This window comes from Pecten maximus, chromosome 2 (assembly GCF_902652985.1).
Source record: "Pecten maximus chromosome 2, xPecMax1.1, whole genome shotgun sequence".
Taxonomy (NCBI): Eukaryota; Metazoa; Mollusca; class Bivalvia; order Pectinida; family Pectinidae; genus Pecten; species Pecten maximus.
The window spans coordinates 16241341-16254737 of record NC_047016.1 but is presented as its reverse complement, the minus strand read 5'-3'; the positions used below and the strand labels follow the sequence as shown (position 1 = coordinate 16254737).

The window sequence follows — 13397 nt, the reverse complement described above, 5'->3', positions numbered from 1 at the left end:
GCTGTCGTACAAGTGAAGGAGATGCTGTCGTACAAGTGAAGGAGATGCTGTCGTACAAGTGAAGGAGATGTTGTCGTACAAGTGAAGGAGATACTGTCGTACGAGTCAAGGAGATGCTGTCGTACAAGTAAAGGAGATGCTGTCGTACGAGTCAAGGAGATGCTGTCGTACGTTGAGCAGATTCTGTCGTACCTGAAGGAGATGATTTCGTCGTGGAGGAGATATTGGACCAGGAGTGAGGGAGATGCTACATTCAAAGTGAAATAATAGCATCTATGTAGAAACATATAATGGCATGAAAATAGAAAGTGTCGTTAAGTTCTCGTGGGTGTGTTACCTTTTGTGTCGTTATCTCCTCAGTTCTCGTGGGTGTGTTACCTTTTGTGTAGGTATATCCTCAGTTCTCGTGGTTGTGTTACCTTTTGTGTAGGTATATCCTCAGTTCTCGTGGTTGTGTTACCTTTTGTGTAGGTATATCCTCAGTTCTCGTGGGTGTGTTACCTTTTGTGTCGTTATCTCCTCAGTTCTCGTGGGTGTGTTACCTTTTGTGTAGGTATATCCTCAGTTCTCGTAGTTGTGTTACCTTTTGTGTAGGTATACCCTCAGTTCTCGTGGTTGAGTTACATTTTGTGACGGTATATCCTCTGTTCTCGTGGTTGTGTTACCTTTTGTGTAGGTATATCCTCAGTTCTCGTGGTTGTGTTACCTTTTGTGTAGGTATATCCTCAGTTCTCGTGGTTGTGTTACCTTTTGTGTAGGTATATCCTCAGTTCTCGTGGTTGTGTTACCTTTTGTGTAGGTATATCCTCAGTTCTCGTAGTTGTGTTACCTTTTGTGTAGGTATATCCTCAGTTCTCGTGGTTGTGTTACCTTTTGTGTAGGTATATCCTCAGTTCTCGTGGTTGTGTTACCTTTTGTGTAGGTATATCCTCAGTTCTCGTGAGCGTGTTACCTTTTGTGTAGGTATATCCTTAGTTCTCGTGGTTGTGTTACCTTTTGTGTAGGTATATCCTCAGTTCTCGTGGTTGTGTTACCTTTTGTGTGGGTATATCCTCAGTTCTCGTGGTTGTGTTACCTTTTGTGTAGGTATATCCTCAGTTCTCGTGGGTGTGTGACCTTTTGTGTAGGTATATCCTCAGTTCTCGTGGTTGAGTTACATTTTGTGACGGTATATCCTCAATTCTCGTGGTTGAGTTACATTTTGTGACGGTATATCCTCAGTTCTCGTGGTTGTGTTACCTTTTGTGTAGGTATATCCTCAGTTCTCGTGGGTGTGTTACCTTTTGTGTAGGTATATCCTCAGTTCTCGTGGGTGTGTTACCTTTTGTGTCGTTATCTCCTCAGTTCTCGTGGGTGTGTTACCTTTTGTGTAGGTATATCCTCAGTTCTCGTGGGTGTGTTACCTTTTGTGTCGTTATCTCCTCAGTTCTCGTGGGTGTGTTACCTTTTGTGTAGGTATATCCTCAGTTCTCGTGGTTGTGTTACCTTTTGTGTAGGTATATCCTCAGTTCTCGTGGTTGTGTTGCCTTTTGTGTAGGTATATCCTCAGTTCTCGTGGCTGTGTTACCTTTTGTGTAGGTATATCCTCAGTTCTCGTGGTTGTGTTACCTTTTGTGTGGGTATATCCTCAGTTCTCGTGGTTGAGTTACCTTTTGTGTAGGTATATCCTCAGTTCTCGTGGGTGTGTTACCTTTTGTGACGGTATATCCTCAGTTCTCGTGGTTGTGTTACCTTTTGTGACGGTATATCCTCAGTTCTCGTGGTTGTGTTACCTTTTGTGTAGGTATATCCTCAGTTCTCGTGAGCGTGTTACCTTTTGTGTAGGTATATCCTCAGTTCTCGTGGTTGTGTTACCTTTTGTGTAGTTATATCCTCAGTTCTCGTGGTTTTGTTACCTTTTGTGTGGGTATATCCTCAGTTCTCGTGGTTGTGTTACCTTTTGTGTAGGTATATCCTCAGTTCTCGTGGTTGTGTTACCTTTTGTGTGGGTATATCCTCAGTTCTCGTGGTTTTGTTACCTTTTGTGTGGGTATATCCTCAGGTCTCGTGGGTGTGTTACCTTTTGTGTAGGTATATCCTCAGTTCTCGTGGGTGTGTTACCTTTTGTGTGGGTATATCCTCAGGTCTCGTGGGTGTGTTACCTTTTGTGTAGGTATATCCTCAGTTCTCGTGGGTGTGTTACCTTTTGTGTAGGTATATCCTCAATTCTCGTGGTTGTGTTACCTTTTGTGTGGGTATATCCTCAGTTCTCGTGGTTGTGTTACCTTTTGTGTAGGTATATCCTCAGTTCTCGTGGTTGTGTTACCTTTTGTGTGGGTATATCCTCAGTTCTCGTGGTTTTGTTACCTTTTGTGTGGGTATATCCTCAGTTCTCGTGGTTGTGTTACCTTTTGTGTAGGTATATCCTCAGTTCTCGTGGTTGTGTTACCTTTTGTGTGGGTATACCCTCAGTTCTCGTGGTTGTGTTACCTTTTGTGTAGGTATATCCTCAGTTCTCGTGGGTGTGTTACCTTTTGTGTAGGTATATCCTCAGTTCTCGTGGTTGTGTTACCTTTTGTGTAGGTATATCCTCAGTTCTCGTGAGCGTGTTACCTTTTGTGTAGGTATATCCTCAGTTCTCGTGGTTGTGTTACCTTTTGTGTAGGTATATCCTCAGTTCTCGTGGTTGTGTTACCTTTTGTGTAGGTATATCCTCAGTTCTCGTGAGCGTGTTACCTTTTGTGTAGGTATATCCTTAGTTCTCGTGGTTGTGTTACCTTTTGTGTAGGTATATCCTCAGTTCTCGTGAGCGTGTTACCTTTTGTGTAGGTATATCCTTAGTTCTCGTGGTTGTGTTACCTTTTGTGTAGGTATATCCTCAGTTCTCGTAGTTGTGTTACCTTTTGTGTAGGTATATCCTCAGTTCTCGTGGTTTTGTTACCTTTTGTGTGGGTATATCCTCAGTTCTCGTGGTTTTGTTACCTTTTGTGTAGGTATATCCTCAGTTCTCGTGGTTTTGTTACCTTTTGTGTAGGTATATCCTCAGTTCTCGTGGTTTTGTTACCTTTTGTGTAGGTATATCCTCAGTTCTCGTGGTTGTGTTACCTTTTGTGTAGGTATATCATCAGTTCTCGTAGTTGTGTTACCTTTTATGTAGGTATATCCTCAGTTCTCGTGGTTTTGTTACCTCTTGTGTAGGTATATCCTCGGTTCTCGTAGTTGTGTTACCTTTTGTGTAGGTATATCATCAGTTCTCGTGGTTGTGTTACCTTTTGTGTAGGTATATCCTCGGTTCTCGTGAGCGTGTTACCTTTTGTGTGGGTATATCCTCAGTTCTCGTGAGCGTGTTACCTTTTGTGACGGTATATCCTCAGTTCTCGTGAGCGTGTTACCTTTTGTGTGGGTATATCCTCAGTTCTCGTGGTTGTGTTACCTTTTGTGTAGGTATATCCTCAGTTCTCGTGAGCGTGTTACCTTTTATGTAGGTATGTCCTCAGTTCTCGTGGTTGTGTTACCTTTTGTGTAGGTATATCATCAGTTCTCGTGTTGGGTTACCTTTTGTGTAGGTATATCATCAGTTCTCGTGGTTGTGTTACCTTTTGTGTAGGTATATCCTTAGTTCTCGTGGTTGTGTTACCTTTTGTGTAGGTATATCCTCAGTTCTCGTGGTTGTGTTGCCTTTTGTGTAGGTATATCCTCAGTTCTCGTGAGCGTGTTACCTTTTGTGTAGGTATATCCTCAGTTCTCGTGAGCGTGTTACCTTTTGTGTAGGTATACCCTCAGTTCTCGTGGTTGTGTTACCTTTTGTGTAGGTATACCCTCAGTTCTCGTGGTTGTGTTACCTTTTGTGTAGGTATACCCTCAGTTCTCGTGGTTTGTTACCTTTTGTGTAGGTATATCCTCTGGTCTCGTGGTTGTGTTACCTTTTGTGTAGGTATATCCTTAGTTCTCGTGGTTGTGTTACCTTTTGTGTAGGTATATCCTCAGTTCTCGTGGTTGTGTTACCTTTTGTGTAGGTATATCCTCAGTTCTCGTGGGTGTGTTACCTTTTGTGTAGGTATATCCTCAGTTCTCGTGGTTGTGTTACCTTTTGTGTAGGTATATCCTCAGTTCTCGTGGTTGTGTTACCTTTTGTGTAGGTATATCCTCAGTTCTCGTGAGCGTGTTACCTTTTGTGTAGGTATATCCTTAGTTCTCGTGGGTGTGTTACCTTTTGTGTAGGTATATCCTCAGTTCTCGTGAGCGTGTTACCTTTTGTGTAGGTATACCCTCAGTTCTCGTGGTTGTGTTACCTTTTGTGTAGGTATATCCTCAGTTCTCGTGGTTGTGGTACCTTTTGTGTAGGTATATCCTCAGTTCTCGTGGTTTTGTTACCTTTTGTGTAGGTATATCCTCAGTTCTCGTGAGCGTGTTACCTTTTGTGTAGGTATATCCTCAGTTCTCGTGGTTGTGGTACCTTTTGTGTAGGTATATCCTCAGTTCTCGTGGTTGTGTTACCTTTTGTGTAGGTATATCCTTAGTTCTCGTGGTTGTGTTACCTTTTGTGTAGGTATATCCTCAGTTCTCGTAGTTGTGTTACCTTTTATGTAGGTATATCCTCAGTTCTCGTGGTTGTGTTACCTTTTGTGTAGGTATATCCTGTTCTCGTGAGCGTGTTACCTTTTGTGTAGGTATATCCTCAGTTCTCGTGGGTGTGTTACCTTTTGTGTAGGTATATCATCAGTTCTCGTGGTTGTGTTACCTTTTGTGTAGGTATATCCTCAGTTTCAATGCTTGTGTTACCGTTTGTGTCGGTATCTGCAACAATGAGGTGAAATTCCATGTTAATAAGAGATGGACAGCGTCAAAACAACAATGAATATCGACACTCATAGTTCTAATTAAGAATAGATTAAATGAGGGCAAAATATGAACAAATATAGATTTGTAGTCCCTTGCGTAGGTACAAGGAGAATAAGAGCAGATGTTTCGGGGAATAAACGTCTTCTGTTTCACCGTCAACACCAGACATACAAATCTGGGCCAACCCAGAATCAAACAATAGCTCAAAAAGATAAGATAGCCCCAGTAAAAATAAATAAATAAATAAACAGAGAAACAAAAGGAAAAACGCAAAAACCGGAAAAGTCCTATTCAGCCAAAGGGACAGACCTGCAGCATGTATAACAACATTTAGTAAAGATGGTACAAAGCCATATGCTTCAAATAGAAGAGACACATAAAAAGGAACTTCCAAGAAAGTGCACAAAAATAGAGGGCTACAAGTAGTAACGACAAAAGGCTTCTAAGATAGCATTAACAACAACCATTATAAAATGTAAATATGCTAAGTCTTCAAATTACAATTCCTCGTTTGATAATATCAACTGTCGATCATTAACAAATGACAAACATATGATGTTCCATTGTTACATAAATAATAACGAACAGGTGAGTGTGGACTCTTGGGAATGAGGATATATATATCGATTTCCTCCGGCTAGACATGTCTGTGTAACCATTAAAGCTAAATTAGTACGGGGGCGACTGTTATTCGCCGAGTTCGTGATTCCTCGGTAGTTTGTCATTGCATTTATTGCAACAGCAGATTGTCGCAACGTATTATTTCGAGTAGAATAAAACACACAAATTAGTGTCGGATATCAATGCAGAATGCGCAAATATATATGGATATTTTTAATAAAATTCCGTCAGATTGCTGCCTGAGATCGAGTGCTTCGTGACAGCTTGACAGGTCCTTAGTTTAAACTAACCAGGTGCCATGCTTACATAGTTAACAAACAGAGGATATTATAATTTAAACGAAATCTTTTTCCTTAGAAATCGACAAAACGAAGGCAATAAGAAATTACGATGAAATTTTACAGAAAATTTCAATATTTTCTACCAGTCGGTGAAAACGGAACAGACCAGTTTTCCTGTGTCAACAACGCTTCATTTAGGTTTTATTTTATCGTGGCAACATGGTAACAGATTTACGACAGTTGATTTCTTACTCGGGCATATAATCGAGGAAAAGGGGTTACACAACGAGTGGTTGTTGTGAATGGTATTTCTCTCATTCAAGTAACTATTTTTCCAAAGTTATAAGAAAAAACACGAGCTTTAGTTGGAAAAATAACTAATAAGTGTGAAAGTAATGTCATGTACATTATGTACATGTACAACCACGAGTTTGTGTGACATGTTTTATTACAATAGAAAAGCCACTCTGAGAATGAACAAACCTGTTTTGTTTCAGCGTGTGTTCTTTAACAATATAAGGCGAGTTGGTGAGGATATGGCCTAGTGTGAATTGCCGCTAATTAACATGCGAAACTCACAATTTCGGAAACGTGTGCAAATATTACAATTTACAGTTAATCATAATAGATAATCAGCACGTTTGTCATTTTTCAAAGCAGTAATGTGATCGAAATCTATATGAAAAAGAATTATCACAAAAACAACGATGAACCACTTTTTATGTGTCATCATTTCCGCAACGCCGTAATGCGGTCTTCAACTATCAGCCAATCAAAAGGCATTGGAACACGTGATTAAAAAATAGTCCCAATCAAAGGTCACCGTGTCAACCAATCAACACGCATTTAGAATTTATTCCACGCGTGGTAAAATTAAATGTTACAGTTGTAATGATTATTCCATGCCTTAGTTATTGAAAATCATCTACCTTTCGTAATAGCCAAAACACTCTCAGATTTGATTACCATCTCGACCACTGTAAACATCCTGTACATCTCAGTGCATAGACTTCGCCAGCCAATGTATAACTGAGAACCGAGTGTCACCGACATCTGACGCATTGGTGGAGGCAGTGTGGCAGGAAATCTCGGATGAAAGTGTCGATGGTATCAGTTGCATGAATAATTCTGTGCAAGATGAGATGCTATTCTTTTTCAATCCTCATTATCATTTTCATTCTTAAAAAGAGCTCTGGTTTTGCTTATAACTGACGTCTCAATCAGACACTGATCGCTTTACGCCTAATTTAATTCTTGGACCTTGTACTCCATCTAACATCATTCATAGTCATATACATGAACCCTAAAATTTTAGATTTTGTAATTGGTGCTGTGACCAGGAAAGGCACGCCTATGGAAGTACGAGTTTCCCTATCGAGACCGAATATGTAGTTTTGATGTGTCACGTATTTTCTGTTTTGTAATGATAACATATAATGGCTATACATGTTTCTGAATGTTTTAGATGTAGACGAATGTTTAATGAAGACACACACCTGTCAACACCTGTGTAAAAATACTTACGGCAACTACGAATGTGCTTGTTACGATGGGTTCCGGCTAACAGAAGGAAGAAACTGCGCATGTGAGTAATCTGTTGTGGCCATGAAGACTAGTCATAATTAAAGCGATAAGAATATGAAATAGAAAACAATAATATTTGTCCCGACTAAATCACTTTTTGTGGTATACCTTATAATTCGCTCTCTGTGTTAATGAATTCGATTTATTACTATTGATATGGACATAACAATGGTTGATTATGGATATGGTAAAACAATGGTTGACTATTGATATGGTATAACACGTGATTGACTATTGATATGGATATAACAATGGTTGACTATTGATATGGGTATAACACGTGGTTGACTATTGATATGGTATAACACGTGGTTGACTATTGATATGGTATAACACGTGATTGACTATTGCTATGGGTATAACACGTGGTTGACTATTGATATAGGTATAACACGTGGTTGACTATTGATATAGGTATAACACGTGGTTGACTATTGATATTGGTATAACACGTGGTTGACTATTGATATGGGTATAACACGTGGTTGACTATTGATATGGGTATAACACGTGGTTGACTATTGATATAGGTATAACACGTGGTTGACTATTGATATTGGTATTACTGATGCCGTCAGTATCTTATTTTCTCCAACGATCTTACCGATTTTTGTTTATGATTTTAAATGATAAATCATGCATTTTGGATGCTTTTAACATTTAGCTATCATGGTATCTTTGTTTCAGTTTGCCCGCTGTGTAACCCAGTGTTTGAAGGACTTACATGGTGCTTTTTGTTTCAGTTTGCCCGCTGTGTAACCCAGTGTTTGAAGGACTTACATGGTGCTTTTTGTTTCAGTTTGCCCGCTGTGTAACCCAGTGTTTGAAGGACTTACATGATGCGCTTTTTGTTTCAGTTTGTCCACTGTGTAACCCAGTGTTTGAAGGACTTACATGGCGCTTTTTGTTTCAGTTTGCCCGCTGTGTAACCCAGTGTTTGAAGGACTTACATGGCGCTTTTTGTTTCAGTTTGTCCACTGTGTAACCCAGTGTTTGAAGGACTTACATGGCGCTTTTTGTTTCAGTTTGCCCGCTGTGTAACCCAGTGTTTGAAGGACTTACATGGTGCTTTTTGTTTCAGTTTGCCCGCTGTGTAACCCAGTGTTTGAAGGACTTACATGGTGCTTTTTGTTTCAGTTTGCCCGCTGTGTAACCCAGTGTTTGAAGGACTTACATGGTGCTTTTTGTTTCAGTTTGTCCACTGTGTAACCCAGTGTTTGAAGGACTTACATGATGCGCTTTTTGTTTCAGTTTGCCCGCTGTGTAACCCAGTGTTTGAAGGACTTACATGGTGCTTTTTGTTTCAGTTTGCCCGCTGTGTAACCCGGTGTTTGAAGAAATGATGAACAAAGTAAATGACCTCCAAACCAGGATCGTTTTCGTTGAAAAGGAAAAGGTAACACAGCTCCTTAGATTGTACTACGTGCACGAGTCATTCCATATGTAGAGTAAAATATCTGTACATGTAAATAACATAAGTCTTTCTCAAAAAGTTCAAATTAAGCTGAATTATACGAAAATGTTTGTTCGGTGTTGACCTTCATTGCAACAGCTAGGGCCCTATCAGGACGGGGTTGAGGAAAACACCAACAGGTAGATCATAAGACGACGGGGGTAGATGAGACACCAACATCTAGGGTATTATGAAGACGGGGGTAGATGAGACACCAACATATAGGGTCTTATGAAGACGGGGTTAGATGAGAAACCAACATCTAGGGTCTTATGAAGACGAGGTTAGATGAGAAACCAACATCTAGGGTCTTATGAAGACGGGGGTAGATGAGACACCAACATCTAGGGTCTGATGAAGACGGGGGTAGATGAGACACCAACATATAGGGTCTTATGAAGACGGGGTTAGATGAGAAACCAACATCTAGGGTCTTATGAAGACGGGGGTAGATGAGAAACCAACATCTAGGGTCTTATGAAGACGGGGGTAGATGAGACACCAACATCTAGGGTCTGATGAAGACGGGGGTAGATGAGAAACCAACATCTAGGGTCTTATGAAGACGGGGGTAGATGAGACACCAACATCTAGGGTATTATGAAGACGGGGGTAGATGAGACACCAACATATAGGGTCTTATGAAGACGGGGTTAGATGAGAAACCAACATCTAGGGTCTTATGAAGACGGGGGTAGATGAGAAACCAACATCTAGGGTATTATGAAGACGGGGGTAGATGAGACACCAACATCTAGGGTCTGATGAAGACGGGGGTAGATGAGACACCAATATCTAGGGTATTATGAAGACGGGGGTAGATGAGAAACCAACATCTAGGGTATTATGAAGACGGGGGTAGATGGGACACCAACATCTAGGGTCTTATGAAGACGGGGGTAGATGAGAAACCAACATCTAGGGTCTTATGAAGACGGGGGTAGATGGGAAACCAACATCTAGGGTCTTATGAAGACGGGGGTAGATGAGACACCAACATCTAGGGTCTTATGAAGACGGGGGTAGATGAGACACCAACATCTAGGGTCTTATGAAGACGGGGGTAGATGAGACACCAACATCTAAGGTCTTATGAAGACGGGGGTAGATGAGACACCAACATTTAGGGTCTTATGAAGACGGGGGTAGATGGGACACCAACATCTAGGGTCTTATGAAGACGGAGGGGGGGGGGGGTGTTGTTAGAGGAGGGAAGTGTAAAGGAGATATGTAGAAGAGACAGCTTTACGAGCAGATACAATTAGCAGATGTGAAATATGACTGATATTCTAATGTGCCTTAACGGGGGGGAATCAAATTTGTTCGCTGCAACAAAATGGCATGAAGCGTATTTATAGATCCCCAGGTTTTTCTGTTGTATCATCTGTGGCGAGACAAGTCAACAACACTTACAGAAGGATCATACATCTGCTTATATAGGTCACACTCCCCGATCTACCGGTAGAATATGTAAGCGAGCTATTTTACACTGATTTTTGTGGTTTTTACATGGCTACAACCATCTCCGTGTGGTGTCAGTATCAGACTCGATAGCTATGGAAAGTTTTGTATGACATATCGACATGAATGTACTTTTGATGGTGATTAAGTTTTATTCTTTTGGATTTAAAAAGAGACGGCATCATCACGTTGATGGCCTTATTTTGCTCTTTTATGTATTGTATGACGTCACCAGCCTCTGCACTTTATGGAATACTTGGCTGTATGTCATTTTAATACTGAAGCTTCAAGGATAATATGACCCGACGGACCACGATATCTTTCATTTGAAGGGGTTATCGAATCTGATCAAAACATTCCCGTGACTTAACATTAGGGTTACAATACTCTCCTTGAATTATAAGGATAATCGGCCACGTATGGTGCAGAAAACGCTCAACTTTCCAGAACACCTTGGTTTAGTGTTGTATGGTTGAAATTCCTTTGTTGTTTAAGCCATTCATTTGTCATATATCGTTAGTTAATGGACACATTATTTGGACTCTAATACGTTGATTTTTTCAGTTTTTTTCAGATAAAAAAAATTGAACATTCACACATAAGTATATATCGTGTATGTCTTATTGTTCTTTGACCAATCCGCCAGTCACATGTGTGTTAATATAACTATCTATCTTAAAACTATTGGATTGGTATAGTGACAAAGTTATTGGATTGGTATAGTGACAAAGTTATTGGATTGATGTAGTGACAAAGTTATTGGATTAATGTAGTGACAAAGTTATTGGATTGGTATAGTGACAAAGTTATTGGATTGGTATAGTGACAAAGTTATTGGATTGGTATAGTGACAAAGTTATTGGATTGGTATAGTGACAAAGATATTGGATTGGTTTAGTGACAAAGTTATTGGCTTGGTATAGTGTTACACAACACCCACGACAATCAACACATTAATATATGTTTTTCCACAGTCGTCTTTACTAGCGTTTAGTACAAGGTGTGTAACCGAGCCAACCCTCGTCTATGACTGCCCAAACTTAGCTCTACCGTTTGTTTTTACTGTTCCTATCAGATTAATTACTTATAAAAATTTGGTGTCCTGGGAAGGTCAACTCTGAGGTACACTGGTCCGTAGCACATGCCAAATCAATTTGATAAGGCCCCTTACTTCTCCAGTATACACTAATTAGATGTCAACAGACCCCACCGGTTATCTATTGATATATGGAGACTGTCTCCGCATCACTTCTACACACAGAGTCCATCTGCTGGCTATACCGTTACATTAAGATTAAATTCCTGTATTTAATCTAACACGGACATTTTTATAATTTCTAACCTTTAACACCTCCCTCCTAAAAATAAACTTCTATAACAAGAGAAGTTTATAGGACTGATATCTATCTGATTGGTTGACTCGGTACACGGTTACATTATAAAGATTATACAGAAGAAGTAGACAATACTCACGCTTAAAGCTGAATCCAAATAAATCCATAATAAAATTACTTAATATCCAACTCAAATAGACTTACTGTTCACATTGATTACACTTATTGTCTTATTTGAATGCACTTATTGTCCAATTTGAATACACTTATTGTCCAATTTGAATTCACTTATTGTCCACTTTTGAATACACTTATTGTCCAATTTGAATTCACTTATTGTCCACTTTGAATGCATTTACCGAGTTAATTGAAAATTAACCAAGTCCTTAATACGTGATAATCCATCTGCATTGGCATTATCCTTTCCTTTACGGTATCTCACGCAAAAGTTGTATTGCTGTAAAGCTAGTGCCCACCTCAATAGGCGCTGGTTCTTGTCTCGAACCTGGTTTAACCACACTAATGGATTGTGGTCGGTCTCCACGACGAAGTTCGTGCCACTTACAAAATGTGCCACGGACTCGATCGCCCAAACTATGGCCAGGCATTCTTTCTCTATCGTGGCATAGTTCCTTTCCCTCGGCAGTAACTTCCGGCTAAGGTATGCTACAGGGTGTTCTTCACTTGCTTGCTTTTGTGTCAAAACAGCGCCAATAGCGATGTCACTGGCGTCTGTTTGCAGAACAAACTGCTCCTCAAAGTTTGGCATTGACAGCACTGGTGCTGATACCATTTTAGACTTTAGGTCTTTGAAAGCCTTGGTAGCATGTTCATTCCAGATGACCTTTGTTGGCGTTCCCTTTTTAGTAAGGTCGGTAAGCGGTGCTGCCAGCTCAGCAAAATCTTTGATGAACTTTCTGTAATATCCTGTCATCCCTAGAAATCCACGTACCTGTTTCTTTGTGATAGGTAAAGGAAATTCAATCATTGCTTTGATTTTGTCCGGATCTGCCTGAATTTTGCCACCTCCAACAAGGTGTCCTAGGCACCTTACTTCTTCCTGCCCCAAACTACACTTACTTGGTCGAATAGTGAAGCCATACTCCCTAAGTCGCCCCATCACAGCCTGAACATCCTGCATATGTTCCTCCCAGCTGTTGGAGTGTATGATGATGTCATCAAAATAAGCCAAAACATGGCTTAGACCTTGAAGTAGTTGTGTCATAAGTCGTGCAAAAGTTGCTGGAGCTGTTTTCATTCCAAACGGCATGACGGTGAACTCGTAGAGTCCAAACGGCGTTATAAATGCAGATTTTTCTCTGGAATTTTCAGAAAGAGGCACTTGCCAATAACCCTTAGTTAAGTCCAAAGTGCTCAAATATCTAGCATTTCCCAGCTGCTCAAGTATGTTATCGATGCGGGGAGTTGGGTAAGCATCAAACACTGTAATGCTGTTCAGTTTTCGATAGTCCACACAAATTCTAATCGTTCCATCGCGTTTTTTGACCAAAACTATTGGTGAACTCCATGGACTCTTTGACGGTATGATTAGGCCTTGCTCAGCCATCTCATCCAGTTGTTGTTTTACATCAGCCTGCTGAGTGTATGGAATCCTATAAGGCCGTTGTGTTATGGGAATCTCTGATGTAGTTTTTATCTCATGTTCCACTACAGTTGCCTTCCCTGGCCTTGTCGTAAAGACATCCTCAAAATCAGCACACAACGCCCACAGTTCCATCACTTTGTCACTGCCTACGTTTTTGTTGACGTTAACATCCTTAACTGTCTCTTCCGAGTCATTTGGATGAAAGATTTTCCCCTCCTGACCAACATCGTCACCCT

The 13397-nt window shown here is 40.4% G+C and overlaps 1 protein-coding gene across 1 annotated transcript in view; it reads left to right on the top strand.

Moving 5' to 3' along the window:
• LOC117319701 (epidermal growth factor-like protein 8) overlaps positions 1-13397 on the top strand; it is a 70052-nt gene that overhangs the window by 46006 nt on the left and 10649 nt on the right. The window contains exons 5-6 of the mRNA XM_033874469.1: positions 7189-7308; positions 8615-8703. Of these exons, the coding sequence (XP_033730360.1) occupies positions 7189-7308; positions 8615-8703 (209 nt within the window). The remainder of the gene's footprint in view (positions 1-7188; positions 7309-8614; positions 8704-13397) is intronic.